This window comes from Chroicocephalus ridibundus, chromosome 8 (genome assembly GCF_963924245.1).
Source record: "Chroicocephalus ridibundus chromosome 8, bChrRid1.1, whole genome shotgun sequence".
Classification (NCBI taxonomy): Eukaryota; Metazoa; Chordata; class Aves; order Charadriiformes; family Laridae; genus Chroicocephalus; species Chroicocephalus ridibundus.
Window position 1 is genome coordinate 40,265,561 of NC_086291.1, and position 16,632 is coordinate 40,282,192.

A 16,632-nucleotide genomic window follows, 5' to 3' on the forward strand; every position below is an offset into this window, starting at 1 on the left:
TCACCCCACATCCCCCCCCTGACACCCCCATTTTCCCCTTTGCACCCCCTCCACCGCACCCCACATCCCCCTGGCATCCCACCCGCAATTCACCCCATATCCCCCCCCGACACCCCCATTTCCCCATCGCCCCCCCACTGCACCCCGCGTCCCCCCGTCATCTCCACCCCCAATTCACCCCATACCCCACCGTACACCCCCATTTCCCTCCCCAGCTCCGTGCCGGGGGCGGGGCTTTGCATGGGGGGGCGGGGCCAGACGGGGGGCGTGTCCTGGGCGGGGCGTGCGCGGCGGGGCGGTGTAAGGGGGCGTGGCGCGGCGTAAGGGGGCGTGGCGCGGCGTAAGGGGGCGGAGCTTGGCGGCCGATTCCGTGGCGGCGGCGACGGCCGGCGGGGCCTGCTGGGCCCGAGCTGCCGGCGGGGTTGCACTGGCACTGGGTACGGCACCGGCACCGGCACCGCCGCCGCGGAAGGGGGGCGGCCTGGCCGGCAGCGACAGGGAGGGCTGAGGGGCGGGAATGGGCCCTGAGGGGGCTGTGGGGTGGGAGGGGGTCCTGAGGGCGCCCTGGGGAGCTGAGGGGCTCTGAGGAGGCCCTGAGGGGCGGGAGGGGTCTCTGAGGGGGCTGTGGCGTGGGAGTGGGCTCTGAGAGGGGCCCTCGGGAGGCCTTGGGGGGCAGGAGGAGGCCTTGAGGGGGCTATGGGGTGGGAGCGGGCTCTGACGGGGCCTTGAGGTGCAGGAGGGGCCCCCGAGGGGGCTATGGGATGGGAGGGGGATCTCAGGAGGCTATGAGAAGCTGAGAGGGCCCTGAGGGAGCTTTGCGTATGGGGTGGGAGGGGGCTCTGGGGAGCTGAGGGCATCCTGAAGGGTGGGAGGGGGCCTTGAGGGGGCTGTGGGGTGGGAGGGGGCTCTGAGGGGGGCCCTGGGAGGCACTGAGGGGCAGCAGGGACCCCTTAGGGGGCCCTGTGGGGCTGAGGGGCTCTGAGGGAGCGCTGTGGCATCTGTGGGTTAGGAGTGGGCCCTGAGGAGTGGGGGGAATGTGGGGTGTGAGTGGGGCTGGGGCTCCTGGCGAGGGAAAGGTGTAGGAGTAGGAGGGCCTGGCTCAGGGGGAGCTGGCCTATGGGTGCCCTCAGCGAACCTGCAGCCCCCAGGTAGCCATGCTGGCCCCAGGGTGGCTGGAAGCCCCTGGCATGGGACAGGGATGGGCTGCAATGCCTGGCGTGGGGAGCTGCTGTCCCCCCCCATCACTAAAGAAGCAGAGTGAACCCCTGCCTGTGGTGTTTGCAGGGCTTGGGACACAGGGAGTGCCCCGCAGAGAGGACTGTGGCCTCGTTTCACCCAATCTCTTGCTGGAGACGCTGCTTGCCTCAGTCCACGTCGCTGTAGTCCACCTTCCCTAGCATCACCGTCGCTGTCATCAGTGGAGCATCTCAGAGGGTTGAACTGAGGAGGGAACAAGAAACCCAGAAAAGATTTTCAAGAACTCCCTGAGAGGGATTTACAGACGGCAGCAGGAGGAGAAGCCCGGCGTGGGGCTGTATCTCTCACCGCAGGTAGCAACCAGGCTGTAGCCTCTCACATCCGCAGCCTGTTGATGTGGCCACAAAAAGCTGCAGTTGAAGCCACCTGGGCCTGCCAGGAGCTGCGGGAGCCAAGCCTGTCCCTTCCCAGCTCTGGCTGAGGTGGAGCAGGGCGGCCGTGCGAGCGTGAATGCAGCCTGCGGGGACGCGAGCCTCCGAGCCTGCTCCTGGAGAGGGGAGTGCGCCCCGAGGACGGCCATGGAGAAAATGGCCAGGGTCACCACAGCCCTGGGGGGTAACGCCCTCACGGGACGGACCATGTTCTGCCACCTGGACGCCCCCGCCAATGCCATCAGCGTGTGCCGTGATGCCGCCCAGGTGGTGGTGGCTGGCCGCAACATCTTCAAGATCTACTCCATCGAGGAGGACCAGTTTGTGGAGAAGCTGAACCTCCGCGTTGGCCGCAAACCCTCCTTGAACTTCAGCTGCGCAGATGTGGTCTGGCACCAGATGGACGAGAACCTGCTGGCCACCGCCGCCACCAACGGCGTGGTCGTCACCTGGAACCTGGGCAAGCCGTCCCGCAACAAGCAGGACCAGCTCTTCACCGAGCACAAGCGCACCGTCAACAAGGTCTGCTTCCACCCCACTGAGGTCTACATGCTCCTCAGTGGCTCCCAGGATGGCTACATGAAATGCTTTGACCTGCGCAAGAAGGACTCTGTCAGCACCTTCTCTGGTAGGAATGTGGGCTGTTTCTTGTCCCCCTGTCCCAGTGAGAGGCAGAGGTTGGGGGCTTTGCCCTTTCCCCGTGCCCAGGAGGAGGGTTTCATCAAGGCAGGATGTCTGGAGCAGGCAGGGAGGGAGCTGAGAGGTGTTTTGGTGCTTTTTTTTGCCACTCGGCAGCAGGCTGGCTCAGCATGGGAGGTGGAAGGTGGCCACATCGCTCTCCGTTTCCCCTTCTTGCTGGCCTGATGGCCCCCATAGCTCTTCCAGTGGGGTTTTTATCTTTGTTGGAGTTCTCTCCTACCAAATCTCAACTTCTGTCCCCACTCAGGCCAGTCGGAGAGCGTGCGTGATGTCCAGTTCAGCATCAGGGACTACTTCACCTTCGCTGCCACCTTTGAGAATGGGAATGTGCAGCTGTGGGACATCCGTCGGCCGGACCGCTACGAGAGGATGTTCACGGCCCACAACGGGCCTGTCTTCTGCTGTGACTGGCACCCGGAGGACAGGTGTGTGCGGTGCCGGACCCTGTCAGCTGCCTGGCCTTGGTAGAGACAAGGGAGGCCCTAAAAATGGGGTTGGGACCTTTTGGGGGATGAGAGCAGGGTCTGTGATACCCTGGCCCCTTGTGTCAGGGGCTGGGCTGTTGCTGGAAGATGGGAGCAATTATTGCTTTGAGGATTTGGGGGTGAGTTGGGATGTTTTGGTTTTGTTTTTTGACCAATTGAGGGTTTCTGAGGCACTGGATTGCTAATGGGGGGGGGGTACAGCAAGCTGCTGTCTTGCCCACTGTGTCAGGGCGGCCTCTTGCTCCAGTGTTCTTCTCGGGGAGGGTGCAGGGTGGCTGCTCTGGGACATGGCTGCTTGTGTTTGATCACGTTTTCCTCCTGCCTTTCCCTGGGGGCAGCTGGGGTGCGTCTGTAAACAGTTGTTGTGCTGTGTAGGTCCCTGTGCCGCCACTCCTTCCTCGCTCCCTGCCAGGCAGCGCTCTGACTCCTCATGAGAGGCACTGAAATATGTTTAAACCAGCATTTTTCCTCTCTCTCCCCAGCAAGCGGAAAGCGGAAGTGGGGCAACTGGTCTGGCTGGGAGCCCTTCGGATGAGTGTGGCTGTAAAGACACTGGGCCTTAAACAAGAGTGGGAAGGAGGGGTGTTGCCTGACCCGGTTACTGGAGAGTGGAGGTGTTAGGGTAGTGTGTGGGAGGACGTGATTACAGCCCGGCTGCTTCCCCTTGCCATGGATGTGGTCACATCCATGTTGTGAGTGTTTCTGTGCCAGGTTGGGAAAGGAGAGGCGAACGGGCGTGGATCCTGGCCCAAACTGGTGTCTCACCGTCTTCCTCCATCCTTCTCCCAGGGGCTGGCTGGCAACAGGCGGCCGGGATAAGATGGTGAAGGTGTGGGACATGAACACCACGCGGGCGAAGGAGATCTACTGCGTGCAGACCATCGCCTCGGTGGCCCGGGTGAAGTGGCGCCCGGAGTGCAAGCACCACATCGCCACCTGCTCCATGATGGTGGACCACAACATCTATGTCTGGGACGTTCGGCGTCCCTTCATCCCTTCCGCCATGTTCGAGGAGCACAAGGACGTCACCACAGGCATCGTGTGGCGTCACCTCCATGACCCTTATTTCCTCCTGTCGGGTTCCAAAGACAGTACCCTGTACCAGCACATTTTCAAGGACGCCAGCCAGCCCATCGACCGGGCCAACCCCGAGGGGCTGTGCTACAGCCTCTACGGAGACCTGGCCTTCGCTGCCAAAGAGAGCCTCATCTCCTCTGACTCCAACCGCAAGCCCTACATCGGGGACCGGCGTCACCCCATCTTCTTCAAGCGCAAGCTGGACCCCACAGAGCAGTTTGAGTACATCTCCTCCTCCAGCGCCCTCAGCGTCTTCGAGACGGACGTGGAGAGCGGCAGCATGGACTGGTTCGTGCACACCGCCAAGCAGTACGCGCTGGCTGGCAGGCCCCTGGCCGAGCTCTGCGACCACAACGCCAAGGTAGCCAAGGGCTTGGACCGCAACCAGGTGAGACCTAGGCTGGAGATTCTCGGTACAGGTGCTGAGGTTGAAAGGTGCTGTCAGGATGAGGCCCGTCAGCCTAGCTGGATGGCAGCTTTCCATCCAGCTGTCCCCCGAAGGTGTACCTTGTCCTGGCACCAAACCCATATCACTGTTGCCTAAAACAAGCACAGATCGTTGCCCAGAAACCTGACCCCCCTGAGAGCCTGCGCAGCTCTCTGGATTCTAGATGGTCTCTAGATGATGGGAGACTGTGGTCAGGCACGTGGCTGCACGGGGCCTGGTTTTTTAGCCTGAGGAGGTCTGACCGTGGCTGTCTCTCGCGTAGGTGGCTCAAACGTGGACGATGCTGCGGATTATCTATTCCAGCCTGGGCACCGTGTCCTCCACCAACCTCAACCACAGCATGGGGAAAGGCAGCACCACCCTCCCACTCATGAACAGGTAAGGGGTGCCGGAGCCGCAGCCAGTGACGCGATGGCTGGGGTGGCTCCGTGAGCGGGAGTGCGGAGACAGCTCTTCTGCTGGGCTTGGAGCAGGGATGGCTCTCCACGCTGGGGTGCTGGTTGGCATCGTTTAAACGCAGCCATTTTCCATGTGGGTGTGAGAAGCGAGCGGCCGGCCTGGCCTTGAGCCGCGCAGGCTTGTACGCTGCTCCCTTCCCTCTTCAAAACGAAGTTTGAAGCTGTGGCGGGGTTGGTACCGTCTTTGTGGTTATTTAGTTAGCAACTGTGACAGAGGGCTGGGGATGGAGAACCCCTGTCTTGCTGCTGGTGTGGAGAAGTCTTCTGCCTTTGAAAAGGAGAGGACAACGAAGCTCTGCAAGCAGCTTGCCGCAGAGACAGCCCCATCGTGAGCTGATGAAGCAGGAAAACTTGTTTTTCCTCTTTTCAATGACATATAAAAGTGAGGGCTGAGGACTCCAAATTAGCTGTCAGACCTCGCAGGGCCAGGTTCCCAGGGTGAGCGGCAAAGACTCGATTAACATCAAACAAAATGCTCTCCTTGACCGAGCTCTGCATCCAGGCGGGTCACTGTCTGACGCAGACTGAAACTGCAGGCAGCAAGCTGAAGAGCTGGGCTCTGCTTCAACCCCCTTCCCTTCCTCCTCTGTCTCGATGAAGCCTGAGAGCGGTGGTGCATAACAAACAGCAGAGCACCTTGTGGCAGGGCAGCTCCTGTTTGCCTGCCTCTGAGGTGAAGGTAGGTATTAAGGGATGGAGTCAACAGCCTCACGCTCAGCTCTGAAATCCTTTAGGGGAGACCTTTGCGGTATGTGCGCAGAGACGCCAGGCTTGGAGAAAGGACTGTGTTAACAATCGCAACGTGTCTTAAGTTACAATGTGGGGACAGCTGACTTTCTTGGGGAAATGGCCACGGCTTGTGTTTCACCGTTCCAATCGCAACTGGAGACTGTTTGCTGGCTAGAAAGGAAGCTGTAAACTTCTGTGACTATTAAACTTGGCTTCTTTCCCAGCTTTAACCTGAAGGACATCCCCTCTGGGCTGGGCAGCGAGTCGAGACTGGACCGCAGCAAAGGAGAAAGCCGCACGGAAAACATCCTCATGGATTCCTCCTCCACCCTGATCAACAACGAGGGTAACGTTTTTGGGGCCAGCAGAGTCCCAGTCCTGTGCCTCTCCCCTCCTCACCTGTAGATGGCCCTGATATGGGATAAACTGGTCAATTTATCCTGTAAATTGGGGTGCAGCCCCCCCGGTGAAGCACGCTGAGCCTCACGGTGTTGCAAAAGGACACTTTGCCCCCATGACCCCCACAGTGGTGGCTGTGGGTGCCAGGAATGTGACTGCGGTGGGGAGCTGAGCCACTTGGACACAGCCTGGCATGCGGGGGCAGGGGATGGGGGATGCGGATGCAACTGAGGGGGATGAGCTGATTTCTCTCTCCCTGCGCACACAGACAACGAGGAGACAGAGGGCAGCGACGTCCCTGCGGACTATCTGCTGGGAGACGTGGAAGCAGATGAGGATGATCTGTACATGATGGATCACGAGAACCCGCACGGTGAGTGCACGGTCGGTGCTGGGAGGTGTTGGCTGTCCCAGACGTGCAGCTGGATTTTCTCCTGGCCTTCCCGACTCGTTCCTGATCTCTCCCCACAGCTGAGGAGCAGGAATACAGCCTTCCCCAAGAAGCCTTCCCCCTGCGCCACGAAATTGTGGACAACCCATCGGCCTTGGACCACCTGCAAGAAAAGGCTGACTCCCCTCATGTCAGCGGCAACGAGGCAGAGACGGTGTCACTGACGCCCGTGGAGTCCTTCTCCCTCATCTCCATCTCCCACTCGCTCTATGAGAACCGCCTGCCCTCCGACTTCTTCAATCCCATCGTGCGGGACACGCTCCTCTTCTACGCCGAGCAGGGAGACGTGCAGACAGCTGTGTCTGTCCTCATCGTGCTGGGAGACCGCATCCGCAAGGAGATTGACGAGCAGACCCAGGTAGACCCCGGGAAGCCCCTTCCTGGCTGCGTAGGAACTGAACCCTCCCTTTGGGGCTGGGCTCAACCCCATGAGATCACAGAATCACAGAATTGTAGGGGTTGGAAGGAACCTTTGGAGATCATCCAGTCCAACCCCCTGCCAAAGCAGGGTCACCCCGAGCAGGTTGGACAGGAACGAATCCAGGTGGGTTGGAATATCTCCAGAGGAGACTAGAAGATGCAGGAGGACACCTTGGTGGGACCCAGAGGTGGTGTGTCCCAACATGATGAGATCCCACCTGGGCTCTGGGTGCTTCTCCGCTCCTCCAGCCCCTGCCAGGCTCGCTCTAACCCGGGGCAGGGGGGTAGGGCAGCTCCAGGACCCCCAGTACCCAGCTGGCTGCCCTACCACCAGTCCCAGCAGGGAACCGAGGTGGTGTCTGCAGTGCCACGGTGGGGAAGTGGCCCTGGCCTGTTGATCTGGGGAAGGACACCTCTTCCCCAGCCCCGCAGAGCAGTTCCCCTTGCTGCAGGGATATCTCGCCTTTGGGATGCAGGGCTAGGATCCCAGAGGGGATTTTGGGGGGTGGTGCATGGAGGCTCAGCTGTCTGTGCCCGTCCCCAGGAGCACTGGTACACGTCCTACATCGACCTGCTGCAGCGCTTCCAGCTCTGGAACATCTCCAACGAGGTGATCAAGCTGAGCACGTGCCGCGCCATCAACTGCCTCAACCAGGCTTCCACCACCCTCCACGTCAACTGCAGCAACTGCAAGCGGCCCATGAGCAACCGGGGCTGGATCTGCGACCGGTGAGGGCAGTGCTGCGGGCAGGGAGGTGGGGCGGGGACCGCGTTCTGGTCACCAAGGGGAGGCCCAGAGGGGCTGCAGGGGCAGGGCGGGGGGGTTGGTGGCCCCCCTTATCCCCCCTCGTTGCCCCCTCCAAGGGCTCTCGTACTCACCCCCTTCTCTCCCGCGCAGGTGTCGGCAGTGTGCCAGCATGTGTGCCGTCTGTCACCACGTCGTGAAGGGGCTCTTCGTCTGGTGCCAGGGCTGTAGCCACGGTGGCCACCTCCAGCACATCATGAAGTGGCTGGAGACCAGCTCCCACTGCCCCGCCGGCTGCGGCCACCTCTGCGAGTACACCTGAGCCCCGGGACGGCAGCCAGGTGGGGGCGGGCAGGGCGAGCAGGGCCTCCTGCCTGCCTGCCCTCCCCACACCTCCCTCCCTGTATTTATTTTTGTGTAAATAGGGGGCTCCTGCGTGCCCCCCCAGTCCCCTGCCCAGCCCTTTTGTACTGGATTAAAACAAAACGGAGCAGCTAAACTGAGCCCTGCCTCTTGTCGTTGCTTTACCTGCTTAACCTGCCTCCTCGGACCCCTGGGGGGGGCCCGCTCCTGGCCCCCTCCGTGCCCAGGGGTCCGTGCCCCACGGCGCCCCGGCAGGCTGTGGGCCCCACCACCCAGCGGCCGCTTTAAGGCGTAGCCCCTTTAAGCGTGGCCCCCGCCGGCATCCGTAGCGCCGCGCTCAGCCAATGGCAGCGCGCTACGTTCTTGCGTGCCGCGGTGGCTGACGGGAAGCATAGTCCGCCGGCGGCTCCGGTGCTGGCGCCGGTCCCGCTCCTCCATGGCGGCCGCGCGGCGGCTGCTCTCCCTGCTGCTGCCGCTGACCTGGGCCCGGCCCGCTGCCTGCGCCGACCCGCCGGGCGGCGGATGGTAAGGACGGGGACGGGGGAGCCGGTGCCGGTCCCCGGTGCCGGTCCCCGGTGCCGGTCCCCGGTGCCGGTCCCCGGTGCCGGTCCCCGGTGCCGGTGGCGAGCGGAGCCTCCCGTTGCAGGCTGGCGGGCTCGGTGCCGGAGGAGGAGCGGTGCACCGTGGAGCGGGCCGACGCTTCCCTCACCTACTCTCTCTTCCTGCAGCGGTACGGGCGGCCGCTGCCCCGGGGCGGGACGGGCAGGCACCGGAACCGGGGGTAGGGGCAGGGAGGGTCACGGACAGTGCCCGGTACCCTGGGGGATTAGCGGGGCAGGCCCCGGGAGGTGGGGGGGACGGTTGGGGCCGGTCCCGGTGCCCCGGGGGTGGGTTGGGGCCGGTCCTGGTGCGGGATCCCGGTGCAGTGCTCCATCCCCTCCAGGTTCGCCTTCTCCCGCCCGGTCATCCTCCGCGGATTCACGGACAACTCGGTGAGTGCCGGGATGGGGACCGGGGCCGGGGCCGGCGTGGGGGGCGCACACCGGGGTCCCGGCAGCAGCGGCGGCTGCATCCCGGTCTCGCTCCCCTGTGTTCCCCCCTCCCCCAGGCCTTCCGTGCCCTCTGCACCCGGGAGAAGCTGCTGGCGGCCTTCGGGGCCCTCCCGGTGCGGCTCAGCACGGCCAACACCTACTCCTACCGCAAAGGTGAGGCTGTGGGGGGGGGCCGGGCTCTCTACCACCCCCCCCGGGGGTACCAGGAGGGCCTGCCCCGGGGTACCAGCACGGTCCCCCGAGCTCTCCCCTGCCCGCAGTGGACGTGCCCTTCCAGGAGTACGTGGAGCAGCTGCTGAAGCCGCAGGATCCAGCCCGGCTGGGCAGCGGTGGGTACAACCGACCCCCTCCCCACGTTCAGTAACCCCCCGGCTCCTCGCCGGTGTCACCGTCCTCATCTTCCTCCCCCTCTCCCCAGACACTCTCTACTTTTTCGGGGACAACAACTTCACCGAGTGGGGTTCCCTCTTCCAGCAGTACGTGCCCCCCCCGTTCCGCATTCCGGGCACCAGCCCTGCCTACAGCTTTGGGATCGCAGGTGGGTGCCGGCGGTGAGCTCGGTGTCGGGGGAAGTTTTGGGGGGGGCATCTCCTCAGTGTTTCCCTCCACCCTGCCCCGACTCCCACCACAGGCTCTGGCTCTGGTGTTCCCTTCCACTGGCACGGCCCCGGTTACTCCGAGGTGATCTTTGGCAGGAAGGTGAGAATGGAGCCTTTGGGTGGGGGGGGACACGGGCTGACAAAAAAGATCCCAACAGGCATCCCCCAAACATGGGGGAGCCCCCCTGGGGCTGAGCCCAAGGGGAAATGGGGGTGTGTTGTGTGTGTGTCCCCCCCCCGGTGTTTTCCAGCGCTGGTTTCTGTACCCACCGGATAAAACGCCCCATTTCCACCCCAACGAGACGACGCTGGCCTGGCTCCACCGCACGTACCCCGCGCTGCCGCCGGCTCAGCGCCCGCTGGAGTGCACCCTCCGCCCCGGCGAGGTGAGGCTGGCCTGGCCCGCGTCACCCCGGTTCTCCACTCCCCTCGGGAGGGCGCAGGGGACACCGAGTCCCTGGAGCCCCCAGGCCACCCCCCTCCCTGCGCTCTCCCGACAGGTCCTGTACTTTCCCGACCGCTGGTGGCACGCCACGCTCAACCTGGACACCAGCGTCTTCATCTCCACCTTCCTGGGGTAGAGCCGGGAAGGACGAGGACGTGTCACCATCGTCCCGGCCGAGGTGGCAGCTCCGGCTCCTGTCGCCGCCGGGGAAGGGCAGCGCCAGATTTGCCCACTCAACTTACTGGTGTCGGGACCAAGTGCCTGAAGAAGTTCTGGGTTTTTTTTGTTTTTTTTTTTTACCGGTCTTTTCCCTCCCCTTTGGATTAAAATCGTTCTGCCATAGTTCCTGGTGCGTTCCTCTATCCCTGCCACCACCGGCACACAGGCAAACATGCTCCTCGTGGAATAGCACCTATTCCCAAGCCAGGACATGGCCTGCCCGGTGCGGAGATCGCCGCCGCGAAATACTCCAGCTCCTTTTCCGCATTTATTGCTGAAATTTTTTTTTATTATTTTTATATATATATTTATTATTTTTTTTTTTTTAAAATCAACATTGGCAAACTTCCAGAGGGCGCTCAAAAGCCAGGCAGGCTGATGGCCGACCAAAACGCTGGAGTCGCGGTCGGCCGTGGAGCCGTCGGTTGTTTTTTTTCTTTTTTAAAGGGAATTCATTAAAAGGAACAAGAACTTTAACCTGGGCGGTTGTTTGCAGGGAACCACGGTCCCAGTGGGCGAGGGGACGCGCAAGCCAGCCCCTTCCAGCCCCCGGGGGCAGCAGTTTCCAAGGAAAAGCCGGAGGGTGGATCGGCATCTGCAGTGGGAACATCGGTCTCCCACTCTGGCGAGTGGCTATTTACAGGAGCGAGGAGGACCCGACCCCAGCCAGGCAGGCAGTGGAAGGACAAGGACACAACTATGTACATGGGGAGGGGACTGGGCCAAACCAGCGCCAGGCACTCATCCGGGCGAGCTCACCTCCCCGGAGCAGGATGGGATCTTTGGGGATTATCAGCCGCTGTAGCCGAGGGGGCACCCCGTTCTCTGGGCGATGAAGACGTTGGGGTGACCTTTGAGGCCCCTGCGAGGAGCCAGCCTTCTCCAAAGGGCCGGGCAGGTCTTCCTCCAAGTGCCGTGGTCTGTGAGGAGCTGGTGGAGAGGGGAGCCCGGGGTGGCTTCGTGCCCACCCGGCCGCTGCGGTTCCTCGGGAAGGGGAGATGGTGACGCGCCCTCGCCCAGCGCTGCCGCCGAGCACCCGGAGCGGAGGTGGAACAGCCAGAGAGCGAGTAAGGCATGGCGCCAGCCCAGCGAGAGCCATCCGTGGCCAGTGGAGCTGGGGATGGGGGGGGTGGGGGTGGCCTGGGCGGGCCCAGCATTGTCCCCTTGGCCCTTCAGTAATCCTCCACCCAGCCGTTCTCCGAGATGAACGCGTCTATCACCTCCTTCATGGCGAGGTTGGGGATGAGCTGGTCCTGGGTCAGGGGACTCCGCGTCACCGGATCGAAATGACCCACGCGCTGCAAGGGAGGAGACAGCCCCGAACCGGTTACTCCACGCGCCCGGCCTCAGCCCCGGGGCACAGGCAGGTAGCCACAAGGCCAGCGCCGCGCCGGCACAGCAGCCAGGCATCCATGTGTCTGCCGGGGTGGGAAAAGAGCGGTGCGGAGGGACAGTGTCCCCCCCGAAGGTGCCAGCCAGCAGGATGAGAGCGGGTCAATGCACAAGCTCCCCCCGCTGCCACCAGCCGCCTCCACGTCAGGCAGCGCCTGCAGGGAGCTGCCCGGGCAGGTTCCTGGGACCAAACCCAAGGAGGCTTTTTGGGCAGGCAGCTGCCTTCACGGCCAGGCGGGAGGACTCTGGGCAAGGTCCTGGGAAGCCCCCCGCTGTCCCCAAGCCTGCTGGTACCTGGAGATGTTCCTCGATGTCCTTCCTGTCGTAGGTGATGCCGCTGGGTGTGATGCAGGGCTCCCTCATCAGCTCGAAACTGATCTTCCCGCACAGGTAGTCAGGGATGTCCCGCTTCTGGCTCGAGAGAAGCAGAGCTGGGTCAAGAGGGGCTGGGAGAGCCCAGCAGCAAGAAAATAAGGCTGGGAGGTGGCACTGGCTCAGAGTGGGGAGCGGGGAAGACGGAAGAGCATGGATTAAACCGGGTTTATGGGGAGAAGCTCGGGATGAGGAGAGACGGGAGTGCACAGTAGGTCACACTCACCTTCCTCTTCTCATCCACTTGAGAGAAGAGCTCGTCCATGTCCGCCAGGTACTTGTCCTGAAAGAGGAGGACTTGAGGAGGAGGGGACCCAGGTGGACGGGGGCTACAGGTCCCCAGGGAGACAGCCCCGAAGCCTCCTGCCCCACGGGTGCTGCGGCAGGCAGAGACGAGGTGGCAGGTCCTCAGTGGCCCCTCAGCCTTCACGGCCCCCGGCCGGCTCCAGGCTGAACCGCGTGGCAGGAGTGATCCAGCTTAAAAATAACCTTCCTTTGTGGGGCTATTTTTATCCCGGGATTAGTCCCCAGCACCCAGACCCACATGCAGCCGAGAGGCCCTCAGAGACCAACAGGTACAGAGCAGCTGGGGGAGCACAAACAGCGTCACGACTGCCGGGCCGGGACAAGAGGGTGACAGAGCAGGGACAGTTGTCACGAGGGGACACAAAAGCCCTGCAACAGCAGCTCCAGCCACAAAACGAAGGCTGAGAAGCCGTGCTCTGCCACGGGGGGCTCCTGGCTTTTGCCTGCACAGCTGCAGCAGTACATGGGGGTGCGTATGGGATGTGGAAGCCCCGGCTCATCTCCCAGCCTCCGTAAGCCCTCCCGGCCCCCCCCTGGCTCACGTGTTTTGCCTCGATGCTGGCCAGCTGAACTCGGCTCCGGCTCTCGTCCGTGTTTTCTTCCTGCTGAGTCTTTCGGCACTCGGCCAGCTCCCTGGGACAGAGCGGGAAGATCGGATGGAGGGACGCTAACGCTCCCTTCCCTGCTGCCGCCGTCCCGGCTGCGGGGCTCTGCCTGCACCTCCAGGAAGGCAGAGGCACCGTGCAGAGCTGTGACAGCTTTGGTGGCACTAACAAAAAGTCTTTATGGGCGCCACTGCCACCACCCCACGTTACCTCTCCTTCTCTGCCATGATCAGCTTGGTCAGGTAGGAGTGCAGCTCGTTCTCCTGGTTGATGCGCTTCTCCTCGATGCTGTTCCAGCGTTTCTTCTTGGCGATGCGCAGTGCGCTGGGGATATCGTCCCCAAAATTCAGCCGCTGCTCCTTGGCAAGGTTGTAGGCTGGGGAAGAGAAAGGGCAGCTCAGAGCACCTCCTTCCTTCTCCCCGGTCCCTGATTCCCTTCCTGGTGGATGGGCAGGGGGTGGGGGACCGCTGTCACCGTGCCCCCGCTCACCTCTCTGCAGGTTGGCGATGGCCTCGTCGTAATTCTCCATCTCCATCTGGCACTGGCCCAGGAAGAAATGAGCCTTCACTGACTGGCCATCCAGCTCCAGGGCGCGCTTGCAGTCCGCCAGCGCCTTGTCGTGCTGCTGCATCTTCAGGTAGCAGAGGGCTCGGTTGGTGTAGTAGACGGCCACCAAGGGGTTGCGGTTCTGCAAGGCGAGACCTTGGTGAACGGCAACCGCCCGGCTCCCCCGCCGCGGGGATGAGGCGCGGTGACAAGGGGGTGACAACAACAAGGTGAGCCAGCTGCGCAATGCTGTCACCCTAGTGGGAGCCAGGAGTGCCGGCTTGGGCTTGCAGCCTGTGGGGAGTCGCTGGGACAGACTGGGGACAAGCCAGTCTCCATGGGGCAGCCCCCCCAGCACCATGCCCTGCCTGGGGGAGGGCTGGAGCCCTCCACCCCAGCGTGGGTCTGCCCTACCAAGGTCCTGGGGGGGTGGTGGGGGACAGACACAGGCTGGGGACACTCTAGGGGGATGAATACAGCACAAGAGGGGGGCAGCTCGGGGCCTGGTGCTGTGACAGGGCTGGCTGGGGGGTGTCCAAACCCAGGGAGGAGGCCAGGGCCAGGTCCAGGCCAGGCCAAGGGGGGTGGGTCCAGGCCGGGAGGGGGTTCCAGGCCCAGGGAGGAGATCTAGGCCTGGGGGCGGTGGTCTAGGCCAGGGGGTCCTGTCCTGGGGGGGTCCAGATCAGACCTGGGGGTGGTGCTCGAGGCCCGGGGATGTCCCATCCCGGGGTGGGGGTGGGGGGAAACCAGGGCAGACCCAGAGCTGGGGTGCAGGCCCGGGGGGGGTCGGTGTCCAGGCCAGGGGATCCCGTCCCGGGGGTGTCAGGGCCAGGCGCAGGGGGAGGCTGGGCCCAGGGAGAGGGATCCATGCCCGGGGGGAAAACGGTCCCGGGGGGAAGATCCAGACCTGGCCCGGGGAGGGGGGGGGGGGTCCCGTCCCGGGGGGATGATCCAGGCCAGGCCCGTGGGGTCCCGTCCCGGGGGGAGGATCCAGGCCAGGCCCTGCGGGTCCCGTCCTGGGGGGGATCCCGTCCCGGACGTCGGTCCCAGCCCGCGATGGGGGTGCCGTCAGGACTCACGATGGCGCGGCCGTAGCAGGCGGCGGCCTCGGGGTACTTGCGGCCGCCGAAGAGCCGGTTTCCCTGCTCCTTGTGCTCCTGCGCGCTGTGGCTCTTCTCGGGGCTGCCGCCCCCCGCTCCCCCCGCGCCCGCTCCCGCCGCCCCGGCCCCCGCCGCGCCTCCCTCCCGCTCCTCCTTCCCCTTCATGGCGCCGCCCGGCCCGGCCCGGCCCGGCCCGTTGGGGCCGGCGGCTCCGCTGGCTCCGGCCGCGCACTGCGACAGCCGCCACCGCCGCCGCCGCCGCTTCCGGGGCCGGGCCGACGCGGGGGCGGGGCCAGGCGCGGGGCGGGGCCAATGGGCGGGGGCTGAGGAGAGGAGGGGCGGGGCCTAGGGCGCGGGGGCGGGGACAGTGGGCGGGGGCTAAGAGAGAGGGGGCGTGGCTATGTGAGGAAGGGGCGGGGCCAAGGTTGCGGTTTGTAGTAATGAATGGGGGGGCTGGCTGGGGGTTGTGCGGGGGGGGGGGCTGGATGGGGGGGGTGGGACTGAACAGAGGGTTGTGGGGTGCGGGGTGGGGGGGGCTGGATGAGGTTTTGGGACTGAATAGGGGGTTGGGAGGGTGTACGGGGGTGTGTGTGGGATTTGATGGGGTCGGGGCTGGGGGGGGGGGGGGGCTCGATGGGTGGTGTGCGGACTGACTTGAGGGTTGTGGGGTGCGGGGGGGGGGGGGAATGAATGGAGGGTTCTGGGGGCTGGATGGGGTTTGCGGGTCCGGGGGGGTGTGGGATTTGATGGGGAGGGAGGTGCAGAGGGGTGCGGGGCGGGAGGGGGGCTGGATTGGGGGGAGGCTGGATGGGGGGGAGGCTGGATGGGGGGTAGGGGTACGGGGGCGGGGGGGGGGGATTGGGCTTGATGGTGGGGGTGGGGGTACAGGGGATGTGACGTCTAATGGGGGCTAAGAGAAGCTGCATGGGGGGGGAACTGAATAGAGAGTTGGGGGGTGCAGGTGTGGGGGGCTGGAAGGAGGGGTGGGGGGTACAGAGGGATGGGGGGGTGAAGGAGAGTGAGTGGGTGTTGGGGGGGGGGGTCTGTATAGGGGGTGTGGGGGTGGATGGGGAGGGATTGGGGGTGAAGGGGAGGGTGCAGAGGGATGGGGTCGGGGGGGGGCTGGGTAGGGCCAGAGGAAGGTGCACTGGAGCTTGTGGGGCTGGGGGCGGCGGGGGCGGCGGGGGTGGGCTGGGGGCTTCAGTGCCCAGCCTTTGCTGCGGACACCCACAGCCCCGCATCACCAGCCACCCCCCCGCCATTTTCCACCCCTGACCCCCCACCCCCCCCCGACCCCCAACACCCCCCGCGGGGCTGAGCCGGTCCCGTTTCATGCATCCCGGAGTTTTCTGCTCCAGTAAGTCCCATCCCCGGCTGCCCACCACACCCCCAGCCCAGCACCGCCCCCCCCCCCCCCCCCCGCCTCCCCGGAGCCCTCATTACTCAGCAGGGAGCCAGCCAGCAGGGATGGGGGGAGGGGGGAGCACCCCCAAAATCCCCATTCCCCCCCCCCCCAGAGAGACGCAGGCCCTAGCAGTGTGCAAAATATTTATTTATACTCCAAAAAAGGTCGGAAGGGGGGGAGGGGGGAGTGTGTGTCAGAGCGGGGACGCCCCCCTCACCCTCCCCCCACTATGTCCCCATCCCGGGGGGAGCCCCCCCCCACGCCGCAAGGGAGGGCAGCAAAGCGAGGGGACCGGAGGCACAGGGAGGTTGGGGGGGGGGGGCGGGGGAGGTGGAAGGAGGCGGGGGGGGGAGGGGGGGGGGGCTGCACTGCTGAAACGAGTTGTGCCGGTCTCAGCTGCTTGGCCGTCCTGCTGGGCTCTCCCCATCCTGCTCCTTTATTTATTTTTTTTTTAATTCTCTCTTTCCTTTATTTATATTTATTTTGGCGTAGAAAAATAAAGCGCTCCTATTTTTGGCACCAGTCCTTCGCGTGAAAGTGCAGGTCTGGGGGGGCGGGGGGGGCCACCAGTCAGCCCCCCCACCCCGGAAAAGGGGGTATGGGAGCAAGACGGGGGGGGGGGCAGTCCCCCCCTGCCTCCATTCAGCTCCTTCCTGGGGGCACCCCGGGGGCGGGGTGTGAAGCATCC

General features: G+C 64.3%; 3 protein-coding genes across 4 annotated transcripts; 2 read left to right on the forward strand and 1 right to left on the reverse strand.

The window, feature by feature from the left end:
- The first annotated feature begins 305 nt into the window (after positions 1-305).
- On the forward strand, positions 306-8,093 carry WDR24 (WD repeat domain 24). Its single transcript, XM_063344719.1, has 10 exons — positions 306-437; positions 1,285-2,256; positions 2,575-2,752; positions 3,602-4,277; positions 4,600-4,715; positions 5,749-5,870; positions 6,192-6,296; positions 6,395-6,732; positions 7,339-7,523; positions 7,693-8,093. Exons 2-10 carry the CDS (start codon positions 1,776-1,778, stop codon positions 7,859-7,861), a joined length of 2,370 nt encoding a protein of 789 aa, XP_063200789.1. The 5' UTR covers positions 306-437; positions 1,285-1,775; the 3' UTR covers positions 7,862-8,093.
- Positions 8,094-8,280: 187 nt separating this feature from the next.
- On the forward strand, positions 8,281-10,556 carry JMJD8 (jumonji domain containing 8). Of its 2 annotated transcripts, none has more exons than XM_063344624.1 (9): positions 8,281-8,427; positions 8,549-8,683; positions 8,846-8,894; positions 9,011-9,107; positions 9,215-9,283; positions 9,373-9,492; positions 9,586-9,653; positions 9,805-9,939; positions 10,054-10,556. In XM_063344624.1, exons 1-9 carry the CDS (start codon positions 8,339-8,341, stop codon positions 10,132-10,134), a joined length of 843 nt encoding a protein of 280 aa, XP_063200694.1. In that variant the 5' UTR covers positions 8,281-8,338; the 3' UTR covers positions 10,135-10,556. The 2 variants fall into 2 exon arrangements, with proteins under 2 accessions (XP_063200694.1, XP_063200695.1); XM_063344625.1 differs by having other exon boundaries at positions 8,549-8,632.
- A 21-nt stretch (positions 10,557-10,577) lies between these two features.
- Positions 10,578-14,800, reverse strand: STUB1 (STIP1 homology and U-box containing protein 1). The gene is made up of 7 exons (XM_063344622.1): positions 14,519-14,800; positions 13,383-13,581; positions 13,103-13,268; positions 12,830-12,920; positions 12,208-12,264; positions 11,904-12,020; positions 10,578-11,515 (listed from the first exon to the last, which is right to left on the reverse strand). Exons 1-7 carry the CDS (start codon positions 14,702-14,704, stop codon positions 11,390-11,392), a joined length of 942 nt encoding a protein of 313 aa, XP_063200692.1. The 5' UTR covers positions 14,705-14,800; the 3' UTR covers positions 10,578-11,389.
- Between the last annotated feature and the right edge of the window lie 1,832 nt (positions 14,801-16,632).

Bases quoted from the DNA above. Each gene is read 5' to 3' on its own strand.
- WDR24 (XM_063344719.1), top strand. From the start codon at position 1,776: ATGGAGAAAATGGCCAGGGTCACCACAGCCCTGGGGGGTAACGCCCTC. The intron at 2,753-3,601 runs GTGTGTGCGGTG...TCCTTCTCCCAG, and splicing joins GACTGGCACCCGGAGGACAG to GGGCTGGCTGGCAACAGGCG. The intron at 7,524-7,692 runs GTGAGGGCAGTG...TCTCCCGCGCAG, and splicing joins CGGGGCTGGATCTGCGACCG to GTGTCGGCAGTGTGCCAGCA.
- JMJD8 (XM_063344624.1), top strand. From the start codon at position 8,339: ATGGCGGCCGCGCGGCGGCTGCTCTCCCTGCTGCTGCCGCTGACCTGG. The intron at 8,428-8,548 runs GTAAGGACGGGG...CTCCCGTTGCAG, and splicing joins GACCCGCCGGGCGGCGGATG to GCTGGCGGGCTCGGTGCCGG. The intron at 8,895-9,010 runs GTGAGTGCCGGG...CCCCTCCCCCAG, and splicing joins GCGGATTCACGGACAACTCG to GCCTTCCGTGCCCTCTGCAC.
- STUB1 (XM_063344622.1), bottom strand. From the start codon at position 14,704: ATGAAGGGGAAGGAGGAGCGGGAGGGAGGCGCGGCGGGGGCCGGGGCG. The intron at 13,582-14,518 runs GTGAGTCCTGAC...CTCGCCTTGCAG, and splicing joins CCTGCTACGGCCGCGCCATC to AACCGCAACCCCTTGGTGGC. The intron at 12,921-13,102 runs GTAACGTGGGGT...GCTCTGTCCCAG, and splicing joins ATCATGGCAGAGAAGGAGAG to GGAGCTGGCCGAGTGCCGAA.